At 45.3% G+C, this 23,431-nt stretch overlaps 1 protein-coding gene across 1 annotated transcript in view; it reads left to right on the plus strand.

Moving 5' to 3' along the window:
- KCNK13 (potassium two pore domain channel subfamily K member 13) overlaps positions 1 to 23,431 on the plus strand; it is a 156,325-nt gene that overhangs the window by 6,092 nt on the left and 126,802 nt on the right. The window contains exon 3 of the mRNA XM_019551142.1: positions 31 to 319. Within this exon, the coding sequence (XP_019406687.1) occupies positions 31 to 319 (289 nt within the window). The remainder of the gene's footprint in view (positions 1 to 30; positions 320 to 23,431) is intronic.

Raw genomic sequence — 23,431 nt, forward strand, 5'->3', positions numbered from 1 at the left:
CGCTGCGCGGGCCCGGGCGGGCCGGGCGAGGACAACGCGCGCTTCGCGCTGCTGGCGGCGCTGATCGCGCTCTACCTGCTGTGCGGCGCCGCCGTGTTCTCGGCCCTCGAGCTGCCCGCCGAGCGCCGCGCCAAGGCGCGCTGGGACCAGCGCCTCGACGACTTCAGCCGGCGCCACAACCTGAGCCGCGCCGAGCTGCGCGACCTGCTCCGCGACTACGAGGCGGCCAGCCTGGCCGGCATCCGCGCCGACGCCGTGCGCCCGCGCTGGGACTTCACCGGCGCCTTCTACTTCGTGGGCACCGTCGTCTCCACCATAGGTGAGCGAAGGAGGGAGCGGCCGGGGGGGCACCGGCCCGGGCGAGGACAGCCCGGCACGTGGCGCGCGGGGCGGGGCTGAGGCGAGGCGAGGCGAGGCGAGGCAGCGTCCCCGCCGGCGGGCGGCGCCACAGCAGCTCCCGGCCCCGCCGCCCTGCGCGTCCCTCTGCCTTGTCCCGAGCAGCCGCTTCCCGCCCCCCGGTGTCGCTTGCTGGGGGCGCACACCCCGCAGAGGAAGGTTTTGGAACCAGACCCCAAGCGTAGCCTTTCGTGGTTTTTTTTTCCAGCTGCTTGGTTCCCAGGTTTGGCCAAACCCTGTTAAAGGAAACTCAAGCTTGGGGTGAGCTGGATTCCTGAATTTTAAGGGCCAAGGTGTGGGCCTGTGGCAGGGCCCCTCCTGGTGTGCTGGACATATAGCTGTACCCCTTGCATCTCCAAACCCCTCGTGTCCTTTGCTTTTCTGAGATGGGATCAGCAAGTTGGGGGGTAATGTGGCTTGTTTTGTGCCTGGATTAGTCGGGAGTAGAGGAGGAGACTGCTGAATAGAGGTCGCAGAAGGGCTGGTGGCAGCACTACGCTGGAAGGACTGTGCTGACATGGAAGCCGCAGGGAAGGGTGTCTGGGCACCAGCCAGAAGACTTGAGTGGGCTGCTGCGCACAGCCAAGAGCAGTAGAGAAACAGAGCTTTCTGTAGTTAGATGTGAAACACGAGAAGCAACAAGTGACCTCACCCCACATTCATTTAGAGCAACAAGTGAGACACTGTATCTTTCTAATGGTGTCTCCAGATGAAATTGGTTTTACTTTTTCTAGCATGATGTGTTTATTGAGGAATGATTATTTAATCACAGCAGCTCTTCAGGGAACAGCCATTGACAGCTTTCCCATAGACAGCGGCTTTGTGTCTTCCCCTGGTACGCTGAATGCTTGAAACCATCAGAGGATTGTGCTACACCTATTTCTAAGGTTAACTGACTCTCTTAACTCTCAGATGAACTTTGTTGTGCTAGATGTGCATCAGATTTATTTAATGCTTCTGTTTTACGTCATAGAATGTAGACTTCAGTGTTCCCTCTTCTTCAGATCTGAGTTAGAGACGTCAGCTCATGTCTGAGTTCAGGCATCTTCTTAACTGCCTTTCTGAAATAGGACTGCGAAGTATAACCCAGTCCCGCAATACCTGTTCAGAAGGGATGCTATGGTTACTATTTCTCTGTTTCACTATGTTCTTTCATATAGGGTTCTTGTATGATAGAAGCCCAGTAACTTTGTCAAGCCCATTTTTTCCCTGCAGTCCATTGATCTTGCTTGCAAATGGCTTGTTTCTGTTATACAGCTACCTTGTTCACTCCTCTTCCCCAGTACTGTGATTGCTATTTGAATTCACACAGATGGATAAAGTTTGAGCTGTTCACTAGAAATATGAACCAGGTCATCCTGTCTGTATCTTTTTGTTTTTTAGGGCTGGTCTTCACTAAGGCATATTACTTCTGTATCTTACTCAGTATCTTATACTAGCATCAAAAGCTATTGATTTTATCAAAGAAATAGGCCTAATTAAATTTAAACTTATTTGTCATATACATTTTTAATTTGTTATGTTATCACTCTTTCCCTGTCGCCAAACTTTCTGTGCTATTGTACTGGAGCAGTGGTTTTCAACCCGTGGTCTGTGGACCCCTGGGGGTCTGCAGACTATGTTGAAGAGGTGCGTGAAAGATGACTACAATTGATCAAAAGTACGTGAATATCCACACTTACAATTCAAAGGGGCGCACACCATTCAAAATTTCCAGAGGGGTCTGCATCTCCAATGAAAAAAGGTTGAAGACCACTGTACTGGAGCAACAGCGTTACCAGATTTGCCCGCTACCTTGGGGTGTGCTCATTTATTAGGGCTAGGGTCTTGGTAATTCTATCAATGTGCTGCTTGTGTTACTTGTGTTTCTATACAGAGCTGTATCTCTCCTTTCTGCAAGCCCTCACCCCCAATTGAGCTATCTTGCAGGACTCAGTTCAGTGGGGCTGGGTTCCTCCAGTCCCCAAATCAGTCATAAACACAAACACACACAGATTAACGTGACACGCCTGACCCGGCTGGGCTGATCAGCATGGAGGGGCTGACACCCTCATATGCCAAGAATCAGTTCATCAGAGCAACAATAACTACAGTCAGACAGAAGCACACAGTTGAACAGAATACCTCTGAATCTGGCTGGGTGTCCAGATGACTCCCTCATGGGCCAGCATTAGGGCATGGCTGAGCCAAACTGGGTCAATCAGCCTGTACAAGCTGATCCCCTTATGTGTTTCAAACTCAGCACATCCCAATCTTTTAGCCTCTTGATGAGCAGACTCCACAGTATTTTTGGGCTTCACAGGGATCTTTAGCTTAGGTAAAAGGAGCGTTGCTGCAGAGCAAGTGGGGAAAGACGATTAAAAAAGGAAAAATATACCCAGTTACCACCGGTTTGACTATAAAAGTTATTTATTGCTAAGCAGATGAAATACATAATGACACTAGTAGTAATAGACATGCAAAGGAAAAACAAACACAAACAGTTACAGTATTACCCTGGTTTCACTAAGTATTTGGGGAAACTTAGCCCAAGCTTAATTAATACAGTTCAGGTTCAGAAATCTATGTTTAGAGAGAGAGAGAGAGAGCTGGGATTTCACCAGGCCAAGGCACTCAGGTGGCAAAACCAACAGGTCAAAGTTCTCAGCACGATCCTTGAAGGGAGATGATCCGCCTCCTTCAGCTTCTGCAGAAGAAAGAGAGTGGTGTCAGCAGACACACTGCTGCTTCTTTTACAGATTTTTATACCCCCAGTTCAGCTTCTTTCAAGCATTCTCAGTGGTGTAAATCAAATTGTCTTTTCTATTGACAAGGGGTTATATCTGGTTGGAACATCTCAGGAAACTGACTGATACTCAGGAAACACACACTTAGGAGCCAGCTTGACATTCCTATGGATAGCAGATATACTTGGTGGGACATTGCCTGGTGTCTTCAGAAACAATAGATAGCTTGCAGCATCCGGGTTTTGGATTTTTACTTGCTGTGAACAAGCCTCAGCTTGGCATGACTTTTCCAGATCTTACTATAGTCTGTTAAAAGACTTAAGGCAATTATTGGAGTGTTCATAACCTGTTGTGGAGAGGACTTCCACCAGTCGTCCCGGGAAAAGTGTGACAACACTTGTGGACAGAGTTCCAACGAGCTGGACACTGTGATGAACCCTGTACCATTGTTCAAATGTTGTCCATACCCCACTGACTCCGTTTATTGCCTCAGCATTCCCTAACCCGGCAACCAAGTTTTAACCAATTCAGTTTACATAGGCCTCCCATAGTGGGACTGGGGAATGCACGGCCTGAGATGCCTATTAAAACTTACTTTTGCTTAGAGTGGGGGGAGGGGAGGAAAAGTCCTTTGTAAATCCAGATTAGAACTGGTCTGATAAATGCTGAGCTGAGTGTGAGGGCTGACTAGCATTTGGAGCACAGATTCCCCATCATGCAGTGCTCCCCTGCTTCGCTGATCCCAGAATTCACTGCAGTCTCTGCTTCAGCCTTTCTGTTCTCCATCTCTCATGTAAATGAATGGTCATCTGGTCCCATCTCAGATGCAAATGAGACCTAGGGCAGTTGTTTCACTTTTGTCACCCTTATCTGGAGGACTTCAGGTGTGTCTCTCACTGCATTTTAATCAGTTTCTGTTTAGGTGGGGGGGAATCTTTGTGAGTCAGACAGTCTGCATCCTGTGTCAGGGTTCCCCAAGAACATGGAGCTGAGAGGTAACAAGAGTGAATCAATTTCTTTCTTTCTGTCAATAAATCAGTTGAGTGTGTCATTTAGACATCACTGAAAAAGTGCTGTAGAGTCAACAGCCTAAATGTACTGCATGTAAAAAGGGATACAATCTAGTCTTTTTGGTATTAGCAAGGAGGAGGAGAGTTTCACAATTGCTAACAGAAAAGTATTAATAGGGAAAAACGAAGAAAATATTTTAAAGAAACCATTTACCTATGGCATTCCCAACCTAAACACCACAGTTTTATATGGGTGCAGAGAGAGAAACTCATAGATGTAGGGTCAGAGGGGACCTGAGCAGATCATCAAGTCCAACCCCCTGCCCTGGACAGGAATGAATACAGGACTTATATGACCCCTACTAAGTTTAAACTCGTATGACCCCATCTAGGTAGTTATCAAGCCTCCTTTTAAAGACCCCTAAGGTAGGAGCCTGCACTACCTTCCTTGGAAGCTGGTTCCAGATCCTGGCTGCCCTGACTGTGAAATAGTGCTTCCTGATGTCTATCCTGAACCTACTCTCAATCAACTTGTGGCTGTTATTCCTTGTTACTCCAGGAGGCGTTCAGGGAACACGGTCTCATCCATTCCCCTCTGGTCCCCCCTGCTAAGTTTATAGTTGGCCACTAGATCCCCTCTCAGCCTTCTCTTGTGAAGGCTGAACAGGTCCAGTTCCTTAGCCTCTTCTCATAAGGCCTGCCTTGCTGTCCCCTGATCATGCAAGCAGCCTTCCTCTGGACCCTCTCCATGCTGGCCTCATCCTTCCTGAAGTGCGGCGCCCAGAACTGGACACAGTACTCCAACTGTGGTCTGACCAGTGTTGCATAGAGAGGGAGAATCACCTCCTTGGACCTGCTCATGATGCATCTGTGGATGCATGACAAGGTGCGGTTAGCCTTCCTGACTGCGTCCTCTCATTGGTGGCCTGTGTTCATTTTGGAATCGATAATGACTCCAAGATCTCTTTCTTCCGCTGTGCTTTTTGAGAAGGGAGTTCTCCAGCGTATAGGTATGCTGCTGGTTCTTACTGCCCAAGTGCAGTACTCTGGACTTGTCAGTATTGAATCCCATCCTATTCATATTTGCCCACTCCTGTAACCTGTCCAGGTCCAGCTATATCCTGTCCCTCCCTTGTAGTGTGCCTACCTCACCCCAAATCTTGGTGTCATCAGTGAATTTGAACAGGGTGCTTTTCATCCCTTTGTCCAAGTCACTGATAAAGAACTTGAACAGTATGGGCCTGAGGACCAAGCCCTGGGGGACTCCACTGGCCACCTCCCTCCAGGTTGAGAAGGACCCATCCACTACCACCCTCTGGGTGCGGCCCACTAGCCAATTTGTGACCCATCTGTCTATGTAGGCATCAGTGCCACAGTCACCTAGCTTTTTAATGAGAATGGGGTGGGAGAATGACAAAGGCCTTCCTGAAGTCCAGAAAGACTACATCCACTGCAACACCTGCATCCAGTGATTTTTGTGACCTGATCATAGAAGGCAATCAGGTTGGTCTGACAGGACCTGCCCTTGATCATCCTCCCCACTGCTCGTCCCTCACAGATGTGCTCCTGGACAATTTTTTCAAAGAGCTTCCCCAGGACCGAAGTAAGATTAACGGGCCTATTGACTAACTGAAACTATCCAGCCTTCCTTCCTTTCCCAAATGCAAAAGGAAACAGCATAATTGCTGAAAAATAATTAATTTGTCTTTTTTCATTTTAATCATTTAACATTCAGGCATCACAGCTCTTAGAATTACAGCTCCTAATTTTTCTGGCACCTTGTCTCCTCCTGAATGAAGTACTGCAGCTTCCTACATAATTCCTGTGGAGAACAAGGCACCTGAGATATGGTACCCACAAAACTGGGTACCCACAAAACTGGGTACCAGTATGGAACGCTGAGAAGAGGGCTGCAGCCTAAGTCCCATGCCTTTTGGGAAGATAACTACCTAACTCCAAGCTCCATTGCTGCTTGGTATTTTCTACCATGAACCCTCCTCCTGCATTTCCCGTAAAAGGAGGTTGGCAGCAGCAGGTGGTGCCCTCTTTCATCCAATAATCTAGTTCTTAAAAACTTGCCTGTTGTGCAGGAGACTTCTTCATTTTTCTGAGGAGATCTGAACTCACATTGCCCATCTCTCAGCAGAGCACCCTAATCATCATCATGTGGGACATGCTTAAGCTTGGGGTATTCTTAGTCTCTTCTTCTGAAGCTGTTCCAGTTTGCATGGGATAACTAAGTAATTCCAGCTGCTCAGCATGTTCAAGACTTAGGTGGTTGTATGCAAACCCATCAGCAGACATTTTAGGTGCCTTGGGAACTTTGCTAGGGAGATCCGGAACCCCTAGAGACATCAGGCATCTCCAGGATTAGATCAGTTAGCAGGGCTTTAAAGATCTAAATATTCGATTCATGTGCCTGAATCCTTTTGTGGGTCTCGCACTTCAAGCTAGGTCATGCAAATTGCTGTACACTCTCTCTTCCCACTGAAATAAATGAACACAAGATTGAAACTATTGTGATATTTTTTGTACTTAGGCTCTCCCCTACTGCCTTTTGGAGCTACGAGAAAGACTTCTGTTAACTTCATGACACGTTGAATCAAGCTTTGATTTTTAACTGTATTTTTTATCCTGACAGTCTCCTGATTTTGTGTATGACATAGTCTCCCTCTGAATACTATTGTCTAATGGAGCAAAAGGGACATGTTTTCTTTATTTCTCTTTTAAAATATGGCAGTTGGAGCCACTATCATGATCCTGATTAAGAAATGTTCATTTTAGCTGAAAATTAAATGAAAAAAGTATCTCAGCATATTGTGGCCTGAAGGAAGTAATTCATCAAACTGGCAGAAGTAGTGGCACGTGTAGTGAGCTTCCCTTTTCTGTGCATGCTCTTTACACAGGAGAGAATGAGGTGATTTTTATTCATAAAACCCTTTCTGGAGAAATTATTGACATTCTGTGTCATTCCTCTGTAAGCAGCTGCAGCACACTTTTGTGGAGGATGTGAAACCCAAATGGAGGAACTGGAAAGAGATTAGGCAACCAGATTCATGACCCAAGGCTCCTGTGAGTAACATTTCCTTTTGGGGAGAGTATGCTGCTAAGCAGAATGAGAGTACCCCTGAGCATTAGATCAGCATATGGCACAAAAAGAAGAGGAAGAGCACCTTCAGTCTGGGGAGAGCAACCAATAAGGAAATATCCCTGTTCACTTAGACAGAAACCCATGTAAAGTGAAACCGAGATTGGAAACAGCCATGTGGAACCATGTTACAACATGTGCAGTTGTAGATGGTGAGGGGGGGCAGTGCCTAGAAGTTCTAGAAGAAAACCTTGGCAGACAAGGGTCTTCAGGTAAATGAAGGGTTTGTGCCTGAAAGCTTGCAAAGAACAATTTTTCCAACTGTTTAGTTGGTCTAATAAAAGATATCACATTTACCCAAAGACTCTTGTCTGCCTGTGTCCTTAGGCCAATCACCACCCCAGAAGACAACCACTTTTCCTCATACCTATGTAAGGTATGTTAGGATGAATGGTGATCACACCAATTTAAAACCAATAAGTAAGGGGAGATTCATGCCCAGGTAGACAGCTGTTGCGTTTCTGATATTTACTGGACCACTACAATTACAGATTACTGGATTATTTCCTTGATTCACTATGTGGCCACTGAACGGAAGCTGGTCACTGTAATGGATGCCAGTGGAAAGCTCAGATTCATAATTGGTCCTGAGAATATCAGAGATGTCCATGTAAAACCACAGACAATGGATTGATCACATTGGGGCTGACGGCTGGTAATTGTTTTCATCATTCAGTTGCTAGATTTTTCTGCTTCTAGGGCCTGGAGTCCTCTGTCTCTTCTCTGTTACCCTTTCAAAAAACTGCACTTCTACAGGCAGTTTGGTGCCCTGGTTAGAGTGGGGCTCTTTGAGTCAGCACCCCTAGCAACTGTTCCAGCTTTGCCACTCACTCTATGCTTAAGTTTAGAGAAAATACTTATTCATCTCTGTGTCTCAGTTTATGCACCTCTGCAGTGAAGACAAAACTCTTTCCCTCCCTCGCAGGGGTGTTAAAGATGCTTGATAGCTGTAAAGTGCTTTGAGGTCCTTGGCTGCTATAAAGTCTGTATTGTTATTTTTAAAGTGCAAACCTAGCTCTTGTCCAGCCCCCAGCAACAAGAGGTAGATTCAGTAAAACTTAGGAGCCTAAAAGTCAGCCCCCAGAGCAGGATCCAGAATCCCAAGTGCAGCACCTAGCTCTCCAACATGGCGCGTCAGAAGTTAGATACCTCAGAAGAAATGTCTAATTTCCAGAAAGATCTGGGACCATCAGGGGTTATTCCGCTCTTTAAAAAGAGCGGAAATAGTGGTGCTGGTGGTACCTGCCTTTTCTATAACAGCCAGTCAGGAAATGGATATGTCTTTACTTCTGCTTAGGTTCAACTATGAAGATGACACTCAACTAGCCTGAACCACCCCTCTCTATCTATATCTTACTTTGTGAGGCTGTCACAAAACACAGAAGGGAAGATAAGTCGTGGGCTGACTGATTCCACTTGAACAGAACAGAAACCTTTCTGTTCCCAGAGTAATCAGGGAGCAGGTAGGACAGCATGATCCCCCCCCAACCCCCCCCAAGACCACATCCACACATGCATGGACATTTGTTTTCCTGTGAACAACTAGCAGTAGCATACCTTGTGCTGCCAGTAGTTGTCCCCAGGAAACGCCTGTGCCATGTGCCCTCTGGCTTGTGGTAAGTTACCCCAGGTGGGGTAGGGGAGGCTGGGACCAGCACTTGGCTGGCCCCAGCAGCTTTACCTGAGGTCCTGGGCCTCCCAAGGCTGTACCAGTGACGATCCTGCCACGCGGAACCTGGCTGGCAGCCACAGTGTGTCTCCAGCTGGCCAGGTGCCACTGCGCTTTTTTTCTGTAGGTTTTTTTTTGACCCCTAGGTATCCAGGGGCCAACCTCCCTCCCCCGTGCTGCTCCTTTGCAACATAGAGAACACCTGAATGTGCGGTATGTGGTTCTCCATATGTGTCTGTGGCTCCACATACCGCATGGCTATGCTCATCTGGACGCAGCCTAAGAGTCCATCCTGGTCAGAGGCATGACCTTAGCAGCCTACTTAATGGCATGCTATCTGAAGAGAAACCAGAATCTCCCTCCTTTCAGATGAGTGCCCTAACAAGATATCTGTGTTCTCAAAAAATAGAGGCGAGTTTTGCTCATTTCTTTTAGAGAAAGGATACAGGCTTCTATTGTCAGGAAAGGTCTTCAGGCTGTGAATCCCAAATGAAGAAGCAATTCTCCACAGCCCTGAGTGAGGTGATTTAACCTGAAAGGGAGAAGTTCAGACTATCTGTGCACAGCCTTTCCTGTTAGCTGGTTAGCTCTAATCCACTCTCTGCTCAGTGTGCCAGCTGTTTTAGATCTCCTTATGAGGTACCAAAATCTCCCTAAGCCCTGGACAAGGAGCCTACATGTCTCATTCAGGGTGAGGTACTCTGGGAGAAGGTGCACTGATATATTGGTCCATATTGGATTGGCACTGATAAAAAGAAAATTGACATTATTGGTGTGTCAGCTGTTATATCTGTGGCTCTTTGAAGGCAATGGATTTCTCACAGATTACCTGATGTCTCACAAGTTGACTTGAATGGAGGAGAGCCAGGGTTGCTCCCTGCTCACAGAGCCTCTTTCTGTTTGCATGTGCCACTACCAGTTGGGTTGCTGGGGCAGCTACTATTCCTTTTGCTTTGTATCTTCCCTACTGTTGCTTATCAAACACAGTTTACCTATCCCCAGCACACTTTTCAAATAATGTATTTTCTCTTTATAACAAATTGTGCATGCATTCAGACATTTCTTACCTTATCTAGAAAAACTAGAGGGATTCTACCAAATAGAAATAGCAGAATAGAGAAGCTTTCACTGGAAACTTAGCTGTAGTAATTAATAGCATCAGTCACTGCCTTAGATGGAAAAAAACAAGGCAACATGAACAGGCAGAAAGTATCATTCTTGAGTATGTGAATAATATTGATGAAGAATCTATAATTTACAATGGAACATTTGCTGGAGAAATCTTGCATAGATGCATAAGAAACAAGAAAGCCAAGAATTATTCAACTGATCTTTTTACTCACTGGTTCTTTAGAAACTGCTTTTACTGATGGACACAGTCACACTGGCCTTAATGGTATACAAAGAGCAGTATAGCACCTTCAAATAATGCAGAAATTTCATTTATAGCCCCATAAAGATTATGGTAATTAAGATAAAAATATTTTACTCAGCAGATGTTTTAAAACCCCAGCTACAAAGGAATTAATAATGGCCAGTCCTATTCAGTGCCAGTGGGGAAAAAAAAAGATAACCAGAGAGGTGGCGACAAATGAGAAGGATGGCTTGACATGTAAACAGTTGGCAGAGGGGAAAGGGAAGAAAATGTCATTTTTCTCGTCTCTTCTGACACTTTACAAGAAAAAGCCCAAAGTGGTATGTAAGGACATCACAGGCCCTTGGCCAATAATTGTATTTAATTTTTAAAAGTGAATTCAGTGCTGGTGAAATGGTATCCCTAAAGGCTTAAATGTCTGGTGTTTACAGAGCATGGACAGAGAAATGCTTTTGTACCACTAAGTCTTAGTAGTGGCCTTCCCCAAGAAAAGCTAAGGCAGAGGTAGTTTAGTTTACTTTTCACATCCATCCTTGGTGTCTCTACTGAGACTACTGACAAGGATACTGTGGCAGGACATGACCTAGGGGTGCTGTGAACTCCCCTAGCGCCCCCTACCTACTGTGCCAAATCAGGTCCAAATGCACCCTCTTTATCTCACCCACCACATCTTTGATGGTAACTATCGTTAAAGGGAGGCTGCCTTCTGACCCTCCTTGGCACGGTGCTCTGCTACGTTGCAGTCTGTGCCTTGCCTTTGATAACCCTGCAACTAAAGCTTCAGGGGCCACACGTGGGTCCTAAAATCACCCTTGCCCTCACGGGTCCTCTGTCTTGTCTCTGTTACCCGTGCCCTCACAGACGCTCTCTGGCTCATCTCCCTATCAACGCCCCCTTAGCTTCCCTCGCAGCTCTCGCCCGCACTGGGGCCTGTTCCCTGTCTGAGCTCTCGTAGCCCCCACTGGGGCTCCACGCCCTCGTAGCCCGCACTGGGGCCTGTCTCTGTGCTCACGCCCGCACTGGGGCCTTGCCTCGTGATTCCCACGGTCGAGGATCAGATGGCCATAGCTGTGCCTGGCCACCAGACCCCCTTTCCAGGTCTTACGCCCCACTGGGGCTTCTCACCTGCGCCCACACTGGGCTCCTCCCGATACTACCCACACTGGGGCCAGGGTCAAGACACCCCAAAACACAGCACCCTCTCCAGCGCCAGGAACCCCCACACTACTGGGGAGCTCCCATGAGGCCTCCTCCAACCCCTACAGCCTCACCCATTCCTCCGGTGTAACACAACAACAAAACAGAAAAGTACCACTCCTGGGCTACAACAGAAATTCCAAGCCAAACTGGCTATCCTTCATGCATATCCCTATCAGGGTTTCCTCCACCCAGCATCATTAAGCAGATGCTGCTCCAGCCATCAGGCTTCTCTGCTATGCCCACTCCCAGCAGGGCTGCCTCAGCCTGGCTGTTTATATAGGCCAGGCCCTGCCCCCTTCTGGTCAGCTGACCAAACTGGTTGTCTCGGCAACCCACACCTGTGCTGCCCTGGTGACTGGCAGCTGAGCCCATACTACTGTTTGTCAGTAGCAGGCACCTTAGTGCCCTGCTACAGATACCAGCAGGCCTGGTGCTTTGAGAGACATGGATACTTGTCTGGCACTGAATTAATGCGGTCAGCTTGTTTTACAGAAACTGCCAAATAGCCATCTATATAATTAACTTTCAATCGCTGCCAGACTAGGACAGCTTTGACTGATGACAAAGCAGTGATTCTACAGCTGAAGCTTGTGTACCCCTGAGGCTACAGTAAACTTTTGGAGGTTATATGATAGAGAGAGGAATGGGAAAAGAGAGGGGAAATGGAAAATATTAATAAAGAAGAATGAAGAACAGCTCTATAATATCTCTGAGGTTATAATATCTGGAGAGGTTATAATGTGGTTGTAGTGACATAAAGGTATTTATATTTTATTATCCATAACGCAGAATCAAAGGAGTACACAGCAGCATAACAAATTTAAATGCGAGTATCTGACCCAAAGAAGTTTGAGAGCAGCTTGTCTAAAGGAAAAAAGGCATATAAACAATCACGACTCCAGCAAGTAGCTGCATATACCACTTTTCTTGTCCTTCCTGACATTGCTAGCAAAGGGTCAAAAAGCCTTGGAAATGCAACTCTCTGCGTAGGAAAATCCTCCACTTTTGTCATATCTACTCATATTACTCTGGCACTGACATGAATCCATCCCACTTGTGACTTGCCTTCCTGGTGCTTGTCTGCTGCAAAAGCAAACTACATGCCAACTCCCACTTGACTGGGACATCTCAATTCTTATGCTCTGCAGGTTCCTGTTTGCTTTCTAGTTTGGTAGCTTAGGTTTACACATAACTTGAAGCTGTAAGAGCTGAGTCTGAGGCAGAGAACTCCCAATCTTTGAAGGGCTTGTTTGTATGAGTTACTTGGCAGACTTTACTTCATTTCTTGCAGAAATGCTGCTGTTATGGGGCATACTTGCATAAAAGCAAGCGCAAGATACAATATGACAGTCCTAGCAAGGAACAAAACATCTGTTTTAAAACTGCAATGCGTGCTGGGCTCTGTTAGAAGTACAACAAAGCGGGGATGTTCAAGTGAAAAAGCATGTGTAACATAAAGCAGATACCTTCAGTCTGATCTAACTTGGTCTTTTCTAGTGTCATTCATGCCAAGATTCCAAGAATTATAGGGACTACAATGCATAGTTTTTCCTGTTACTCACTGGTTTAAACCCACGCCACATTGGCAGCAGCATGGATTCACTACCCTGGGATATTCAGCATCATCAGTGAGATCAGGCAACAGATGTCTTCATTTGTAAAAATAAATGTAGTTTTCTCTGTGTAAGTTTTATTACTGCTCTGATGGTCAGTCTTAAAGTGCCCCAGGAGTGAGCAGTCAGGTAAGCAGTCTCTCTTTCCTTCTTTCTTTTCCCCTACCTTCTCTCCTATTGACTGCTCTTGATAGAAAGTACACGAGCAGGTGAATATTTTATTTTATGCTATAAATGTCCTGCAACTCAAAAAATGAGACAGATATGTGACAATTTAAAGAGGCTTTGATGAAGGCATTGCTGCCTCTTGTTTCTGGCAAACCTCCAGGTTATTCACTCCAGTAAAACCTTCTCCTTTGGGAATTTGGCTTCTGCATGAAAGCCCCCGACAAAGATCATTGAGCAGGAAAGTCAAAATGATGCAGATTCCAAGAAGGAAGGAGTAGAGAAAGGTAAACTAAGATAGTTGTTGTGCTCCCTGTGGGTATATGGCCTCATTCCAATCTCAGGTCTCCTAAAATGTTGGTTTCCCTGAACTTGTTCAAGTTCAGTAAGCTTTGAACTTATTTAGTTACTGTTATTTAAAGAAATTAAAGAAAGTATTTAAGTAAGTTATCTATATCATCAGGAAACTATACCATGCATTAAAAATATAACATTTCACAGAATTACCTACCAGAGTTGCATGATGGCTCAGTACTTTGGGTATTTTGTTATGGCTCCAGAGGCATGAGTCTGAACCCTCCTCTGGACTTGTGCAAAAGGCTTTTTGTAGTTGAGCCAGCTGTAACTGGGAAAGGGGTTGTCAGACTACAGAGTCAAAGGTGTTCTCAGGCAGATCTTTTGACTTGAATTCGTTTGTATGATGGTTATTGCATCTTTTTCAGTCAAGAGCATAGATCGGGATGGGTGATTATTTGGGCTGGAGGGCCACTTAAGGAGTTTTGGTGAGTTGCTGAGGGTGGGGGAGGGGGCAAGGAGATGCCATTTGATCCTATTTGGCCTGCCAGCTGCTGCCAACAGCCTGAAGGCAGGCAGGCGGGTGGGACATCTACTTGGCATTGTGTCGTGTCCTGTGTGGGACCCTAACTGCTGGCAGCTGTAGTGCCAGGACTGTGCAGCTGCAGTGTCAACAGGAAGCTGAGCAGAAGTGGGGGAAAAAGATGCAGGTGGGGTGGGGTGGAGGTGCCAGCATGCAGCACCAGCCAGCCCAGGCCCGGCTGCAGCAAAACAGATTGATGTGGAGCACAACCCTTCCTCGTCAGGCTCCCAACAGTGGCTGGTGAACTGAATAGGATCAATTGGTGGGCCAGACAGCCCACAGGCCATATTTTGCCCACCCATGTACAGATTCTGTCAGACTCTCTTGGGTTCAGGAACCAGAAACATATTCTAGGATCTAAACACCAGGCCTGTACGACTAGAGAACTATTCGATTCGGATTCAGATTCAGCTGATTCAGAGGCCAGTAATGCGATTTGGAGATTTGGATCACTTTTCTGAATCGATTCTTTGCCTCCATTTTTCTGAGTAGAGACCTGGTTATCCCCCTCCTCCTCCTCCCCCCCTTCACTGGGAGGCACACCCAGGCCTAGGGATTTGGCCATAGAATATAATGGGGAATCAATTAAATATCTATAACTTTGTCCTTTTTTGGCTGATTCAGATGAGACTTGCAGGAGTAATAGCCCCTGCTGAGGCCATGAAGCCTGCCAGGTCTAAGGAGATAGGTGCAGGGGTTTCTGGGATAAATGCACCTCAAGCTGCTGACAAGCAAAACTCGTGACATAGGTGACTGTGTGTATTAAGGCACAAGGGGGTGAAAACTGCAGTCCTGCTAGGCCCTGCTGCAGCCACAAAGCTTGCCAGCTGTCAAGGAGATAGGTGCAGAGGGAGTCTGGGTTCTGGGGCCCTGCACCTCTAGCTGCTGACAGGCAAAACTTGCTATATCCTATCTAATCCTTTCTAAGAACAAAAAGGAGTAGGTGACTGAATAGGAAGCCAAGCCAGTCCAGTACCTTTCTGATGCGGTTGCTCAGAACCAGCTCACAAAAGGCACAGAGAGCCTGCAGATAGAGGCTTTTATGCTGTTTCTATGTCCCTCCCCCAGGCACTGTGCTTGGAAGGGGACTCAGGGAGAAATTACACTCGCTGGCCAGCTAGAGATGTCAGTCCTTTCCCTCCCCCACCCTGCTCTTCCTTCCCCTCGTGCCTCCAAATCGTGCTGAATCTTTTCCAGATTGAATTGCAAACAGAAGCTTTGCACAGCCCTTCTGTCCACCTATGTCAACGAAGAAAAAATGCTAAGGTAGATAGAGCAATGCACTAGGCATCAGGAAATCTGAGTTATCTTACTACCTCCTGATTCCTTGTGTGACCTGAGGCAAGTAAACTAGGCCACAGTTTTCAAAAGACTAGTCACCTTCATTTGTAGGTACCCAAATTCAGGTGCCTTTAGTTCAGTTTTCCAGAGATGCCCAAGTTCACAGATCTGATTGACTTCATTTGGAGATATAGATGCTCTGTCCTTGAAAAATAGGCAGAAGATACATGAAGATGGTGATATGCCACCCAGAAATCAACACAGTCAACTTTTAGAGGCCTCTTCTGGATATTTTAATCTTACCTCTTTGTGCCTCAGCTTTTCCACCTTTAAAATTAGGTTCTTTGCTTAAAGCATTCTGATATCTGGAGTTATAACAGTATTGTTTGTTTATTGTCTTCTATCAGTAGGGGATGAACTTTGGACATACAAACAGCATTTTGTTCCATCATTTGTTTGGCCATTTTTATTATTGATTTTTAATATGGAAACTGAGGCTTGAATACAAATTACCCTGGGAACTCCATGGCTGTTTGCTTTTGTTCACTGTGTTACAGGGACATTATACTGTCATGATGAAACAGACTTTGACACATGAAATGATGTTATCCTGTTAGGCATACACCTCAAATTAAATTTCTCTTTTAAAAAGCCTAAAAATAGAAGTGATCACGCACTGAGACGCATTTAATTAGGACCATGAAATCAGGTATAACAATGCTACTGAAGAGAGAAAACTGGGTTAAAAAATTGAGGAACATAATGAACCTGCTGTACATAATGAAAGGACCTTTTACCTTGAAAAACCTGGTTCTGCCAGGAGCTGAGTACTTTTCTTAGCACCTCATTATTTTGATCACTCTTGTTTAGTTTTAAATCTTTCTGATAATATATTTTATAATAGTTGAGGTTTTGTAGCATGTATTGTAAGCGATAAAACTGTAAGAAATACTAGACCTCACCACTGTGTCTTTTGTTATTAAATATGTGTTGAAAGGGTGTAGCAGCAACTCATGTGGCACTCAGATACCATAGTCATGCAGATCACTACAACTATTAATTCGTATTACAGCTATGCCAAGAGGTCTCAAAAAAGACCAGACTTCTTTTGTGCTAGAGGATTTGCACACATGGTCAGGCAGGGTGCAAATTTACAGATAGGCAACAGAGGCATAGAGTATAGGACCCAGACTTTTTAAATTAATTAAGCATTGTCCCAGTCAACATAGCCATCTGAATCAGACCTTCTTGCTGTCTCATTTTCAAGAATGACTTGGTATTTATATAGGGAGAGTTTTCAAAGCCTTCTTATGCACTTTATTCCCAAACCAGAATGCATTTGAAAATCCCACTAGAAATATATAAATCCTTTTTGAAAATGAAGGTTAGTTATCTAAGACACTTAGATTTTGAGGTACTGATCAGAGTATTGTTAAATACCATAAAAAACCTGGGCTAAAATTGCACAGAAATAATTTGTGACAGAGCTAGGAATTCCAAAGTCTCTTGAATCCTAGTTCAGTGCTTTAACTCCAAATCTGTTTTGCCTGTCGCTGCATACCAGGTGCAGTTTAACAACTTAAATGGAACAAGACAGCAAATATCTGGTGAGAATTATAAAATTTCTGGCTTAGCAGAGTTCTTCTGTGATGTGCTAAGGGTTCTTCAGGCTTTAGGTCTATTTACTTGTTAAGGGGACATGTGTAACAGTGGTTGAATAAAAATCTATTAGCATAGTTATTGTGAGAACATGTTTGATTATTGAAGAGCTGTGTTAAAATCCCAGATTAATTATTTAAATGGATTACACTCCACATAGTGTTTGCAAAAATGTAGTTTGAGAGTGGATAGGACAACAGACAAAGGCAATTTACTAATGAGTCACGTTGCAATGATTTTGCCAACAGTACCAATATGCTGCAGTACAAACAGGCCTCTAGAGTAAGGGGCATTATCAATGGTAATAATAATTCCTTTGGTGGAATTGGATGAAGAAAATCTCCCAGATTCAAAATAATGTATTGTGTTTGTTTAAATCTTCCACTCCATCACTGAATCTACCATGTTCTCCAGTTATTGCACAGAGACTACCAAAGTACCAAGTTATTTGCTTTCCCTGTTGGTTTAGGATAGGGGTATTAAAGATGCAAACTGCAGATCTGGCCTGTGGAGGACTGCTGTCCAGCCTGCGGATCTCATACTGACCCCATGTGCTGCATGAGGCACACACTGGCTCCAAACCCAGGCCCATGTACTGCATGTGGTGGAAGGAGCTGGCCTGGCACTCGCTGAATGTGTTGCACAGAGCTGGACCCAGTGACATAGATACTGTATGTAGCACAGGAGGACAGCTTGGGGCACATGTTGCATGAGGTACCCACAGGGGATCAACCCTGCATACTGGCCCTGGGGCCAATCTAGATAGGGGCCCACAGGCTATCCCTGCATACCAAAGTCAGTGTGCAAGGCCAGTCCAGTGTGGGTACCACATGTAGCACACACATCTTTTGCAAGCCCTGCTCACTGTGCTCAGCATGGCACCCAGACTGGGACCGTATGCAGTTTATGGGACTGGACTAGGTATGTACACTGTACAGCACAAGTGGCCTATCCAGGGCACATGCTGTATGTGGTACCCCACTGGACTGGCCCTGCATACTGGCTCCATGGCCAGTCCAGATTGGGTTCACAGGCTGGCCCCATGGCACCAGGGCCAGTGTACAGGGCTGGTCCAGTGTGGGCACCTCATGCAGCCATGCTTGTTCCATGCATGAGGAGGGTGTGTTGTAGAGGAATATTTACACAAAACACTCCCCTACAACACTGTCTCCCTAAAAACCAAAGTCCTCATCAGGTTGGTGAAGGGTCCTTTGTAATACCTAGAAAGAGTGGCCAGTCACTTTGGCTGAAAACATCTGGCTTTTAAAATAGTTTTAAAGGTTAAACAAAAATGTCTTGGAGCACTCAGTAAAAGCTAAACTATATTCTTTGCAAGCCATGTGAGAGTTGTCATAACTCTGAGATGAGACCTGCTCTTGATCTTACATGAATGTCTAATGATAACTAACTTCCCCAGGGCTTTGAACATTTATAACTTGTTCTGGAACATGTTCAAATGTTTTGGTAGCAACCTTGTCTCTGTAAAGAGCCTATTAAAGTTTACCTAAAGCTAACTCTCGAGTGTCCACAAAATATTACTGTGGAACATAAAACCATCTCTTTGGAAGGTTAAAGTCCAATTTGCAAATATGAAAGTCTACAACCCAGACAGGAGACAGCATAGTGTAGGCAGGACCATGGCACCAGGTCCCCATGGTGAAGCTTGTTACATGAACTCACTGCTATAGATTGGAGGGCATTTTGGCTAAGTACAGAAAGTCAAAAAGCCTGAGGCTGAATTGATTCAGTCTTTGCAGGTTACTTTTAAGGTGCAAAGATTAAACTGAAACAGAAGTGAACAAACATTTACCTTTGATTCAGGAAAAGCAGCCACATACCTGCAATGGCTCAGGCCAGAAGCTGGGGGGGCATAGCTTTCTGGCTATACATTCACTTCCTCTTCCTGTTGCCCCTGAGGTTTCTGGGGTTTGGAGTCCAGACTTACAGCAGCAGGACTCTGCAGTGTTACTCATCACTTCCTCTTCCTGCTTTCAGGTGTCTCTGGGATTTGTAGTCTACAGTCACAGCCAGCAGTAAGTTTTGAGCAGGGGAAGGTGTATTTAACCCCCTGGCCCCAGACCCCAGCTGGGGTTTGTCTGGAGGGGGAAGCCTTTCCCTTCTCCCCCTCACCCCCTCCATAAACCAGGTTGCATCCCTAGCTGGGCTTGTGCTCCCCGCTTGCCAGTTGCCCTCACTGTTCCAGCTAGGAAGCAGAGATGTGGGGCCAGCCCTACTCTCTGGAGCAGACAACACAGCCCAGCCCAGGGCTGGAAAGCATGTTGGGTTGCTGGGGGACTCTGATTTAACTTAAAACAGGAAGGGGTCTGGGACAGAAGTTCCATAAAGCAGTTTGATCCAAATCAGTTTATCTTAAATCCATTTCAGCCATTTTGAAACTGGTTTATGTGCACTGAGCTTCTGTTCTGTTACAGGTTTCAACCAGTTTCTGATCACTTGAACCAGTTTGTGTAATTTCTGTCCCTAGCCTTTGAGGCCAAGGAGGTTTATGGTGTGTGTTGGCTTATTCCAAATATACCCTAACCTCTTGGCTCAGAGCTGCCTCCCCAGCACGGTTCCATCAGTCTTCCTCTGGATGCCTGTCTTCCCAGGTCCCCCTGCATCCTTGGCATGAGGAGACACACTAGTGCTCTGATAGCACAGGCCTGGATGGGCTTGCTAATAAGACTAAGGGATGAGTATTGGTCACTTCAGTAGGGGTAAATCTGGGTGCTTCCTTCAGAGACATGTTGCCCTGGCACGTTCACAGAGTAACAATGATTCATATCTGAACTTTTTGCTCAGTGTATTGTGACCTTGAACCTAGACACCTCTTGTATTCTAAGGCAGTATTGTACAACTGGCAGTCTGCAAGAGTTTAAATTGCAGCCCCTAGGCTCCTGCTTTGCCACCACTCTGCCCATTGCTCCAGTTGCAACAGCAGCTGGAGTCTGCAGGCCTCCCCTCCCTCCTTTGACTTGTACTGCCCATCTGTAGCCCAAGGAGTGGAGCGTAAGCCTGGTGCAGTGTACGTGGGGCGAGGAGTATGCATGCGATGCAGCAGCAGGGCTGGGCACAGGAGTGCAGTGGGGTACAGGGGGAGGTCTACAACACGGGTGAGCACTGTGGCAGTGGGAGGTGGGGGCATGGGTGTATCCTGCAATGGATGGGGGGGGGGCAGAAGGGGTCCTGCTTGGTGCAGGAGGGGTTTGGGATAGCATGCACCTTGAGGGGGCCTGTGGTTGTGCAGCCCCCACTGGTGCAACTGGTGGGGCATTTGGCCCCTACCAGTTTAGAAGCTGGACAGCCCTGTTGTCAGGCATCAGTCATGTGCAAGATACCTGGCTTGCAGAGTAGCATGTGCCAGTCTGAGCTGCAGATTAATGCCACAGGATGGAATATATGATAAGACACTTGTCTGACTGGAGTTTATACAGTACCAGACTTCCCTATTTCCTGGAGGGCAAATTGCTTTTCTAATTGAAAGCAAAAGCCTAATTAGTGCTGACACCATTAGGACATTCTATGAAGTGCGAAGAGTTGGACAGAAAAAGAAACACAATAATTTGATTAAGTTACGTTCTGGTTATGGAAGTCTTAATTTGTCCAGTGGATCAGGCTAGTGTCTTAAAGGATCCTAGTTTATTGAATAGTAGCTTTTTTCTGGAAAGATATTGTAAAAGTGAAGCTATACTGGCAAATTATAAAATGTAATCAATTGATGTTTTATAAATGGGGGTGCAGAATGGACCTGGAAGCTCCAAGATCATTTGTACTAGCTTCCAGTAAAATACCATATGATCAAAAATCCATATGCATTGGAATTACTTAGTATGGTGGGTTTTCTGTTGCATAAAAGGAATGAGTTATGATTGCAGAGTATAGCATTAATAGCCAGCTGAGATGGCTCTACTGTCATGTTGCACAGGTGGAATGATTTAAATTGTGTCTTGTATTACTTGATTAAAAATCATGTATATCAATTAGGTACAAGCTTTGTAAAAATCATTTTTAAAATTTACACTATTTCAAGTTGTTATCATAAATTATAATCAATTGATTTATAAATGGTGGCAGTTTTGGAATGCCACTACTGGTCCCTTATCTAAACTGAGTTTTACAAAAACTGCTATAAAAACAAGAAAAATACTGAAAATAAAGGCTATAATTCTTAAACAGACGCATAATTTTACTCACATGAATAGGCAAGCGACTGAATTGCTGACTTGCTTAAATTGAAGCATGTATAAAAGTAATTGCAACATCAATAGCTAATAGTGTATTTTTTATTCATTTTTGTTCTCTTAGAGGCATAGACCCTTTTTTCCATCAAAACCATACTGCTTAATGTTAATAGCAAAAAGTTAGCTTGACTTTCAGTACGTTAACAAAGTTGCATGAAATTTTTCATAAATACAGCCCAACATTTTACAAAATTGAAGGCTACAGTAAAGCTCCCAAGACCATATTTAGACCTCTAAAAAAAGGATATTCAATAGCACATAAGTGACTTAGGACCCACGTTGATTTCCAGCAGCAAACTCTGACAGTAGAGTAAAGCCTTCGGCAAATATTTCAGCTGTCTTGGCTTGTGGAAATCCAATATATCAGAAGATAGTGTTGGTTGCAAATGCAGCTAGACCAATTTTTTTTTTTTTTTAATCAATTTTGTTTGTGTTGCCATCTCTCAAGGTCGGGATATTAAAGAGGCACTGAGCTAAACCGTGATAAGCATCTTAAGTGTGAAACCTTTTAATAAGAATCTCAATGAAAAATCTGAAGTTTTATAATTAATAAATAGGGAGCGCTAGAAGTCTGAAGAATCCATTTTTGCACATTAAAACAATAAGTGAGAAGATGGCAAAAAACCCACGGCAGCAAGTTAAAATAGGTTTAATTTTTTTGAAAACTATTTACATTAAACTATTTATGATTAAAATAACGGTTAATAATTTACTCTAAGTCATGTTTTTTATTCCCCCTGTCCTTTTCTGTCTGTCAGAGCCACTCAGATCTTCTCAGCAACTGGTGTTTGTAAGTTAGACCCTTCTGCTAAAAAAGAACAGGCTTCTGGACCTAGGAATCTTCATTTTCTATAGAAGAATGTGGCCAGTGCCATACTGGGTGCATCTACACAAGATGCTTAACTGCGCAGTAGTGTAGTTTACTGCACAGTAAGCATATGCATCTTCATGTGCACAGTTACTATGCAGTAAACCTTGTTAATCATGAGGAAATTTGCTACCTGCAAATGCAAGTAGCAAATTTAGTTTCAACTAGCTGAAACCTGCAAAACATTTATGATTAAATTTTTATTGTAAAAGTATCCTTTGACCAAATACTTTTAACAGAATCAAAACTTTTCACCCTTGAAAAAGCTACATAAAGTTGTCCGTGTATAAACACAGGCTTAGGAATATAAATACATATTTTGTCAAAAGTCTGACCTTGTGACTTGTTTATAGTCATAGAATAAGAGGGCCCTTTTGTACACATGAGAAAATTGCCTCTTTTAGTGGTTTAATTGCCCTTTGTAACTATGTAATTGTGTAATAATGTACATATTTGGCAGTGTATTTTGATTTAAATTACTTTTTTAAATAGCACAGTAAGATGCATCCTGTGTATTTTAGTTTGCTATGTAACAAATTGTAGCAATATTCCTCGTGTACAAGGGCCCTATCCAGGGAGGGCAGTGGGGCAGTGCACAGGGCGCTGGAAGCCTGGGTGTATTTCAGGGAAGCGCAGGCTTGGTGGGTGCCCACTGCCCCATACAGCACCCCTGGCACCTTCTCCGGCTGCCAGCACATCCAGTTGCCTTCTTGCCACCTTCCCAAGGTAGCCAGCCCATTCCTGGGCAGTCCCAACCAGCACGGATGGTGCATGGGGCACTGGAAGCCTGCCAAGCCTGAGCTTCCCTGAGCACACCTGGGCTTCCAGTGCCCTGTGTGCCATTGGATCCAGTGGGTGCTGCCTGTGAGCTGGGACTGCACCCGCACAGCTAGCACCCTGCCCAGGCGGCCCTGGGGCGCACTGCTGCTGGGGAGGGAAATACTGGGATTCCCCAGCTCAGGGGCTGCGCAAACCAACCACAGCTCATGTGGACAGGCTCCATTGATGCAAAAACCCAAAAAAGCAGTGAGGGGCCTGATCTTTTTTTTTTTTTTGTTCCCTGGAGCCTGCCTGTATCTCCCACAGTTGGGGAGCAAGCTGCCAGTTGGTCTCACTTCCTCTGAGCAGTGGGGACCCTGGTGCTTACCTCCGCAGTGGTGATGGCCTTCAGGCAGCACCCACCTGGCGCCACAGAGGGATACA

This window comes from Crocodylus porosus, unplaced genomic scaffold (assembly GCF_001723895.1).
Source record: "Crocodylus porosus isolate Cpor-Errol unplaced genomic scaffold, CroPor_comp1, whole genome shotgun sequence".
Lineage (NCBI taxonomy): Eukaryota > Metazoa > Chordata > Crocodylia > Crocodylidae > Crocodylus > Crocodylus porosus.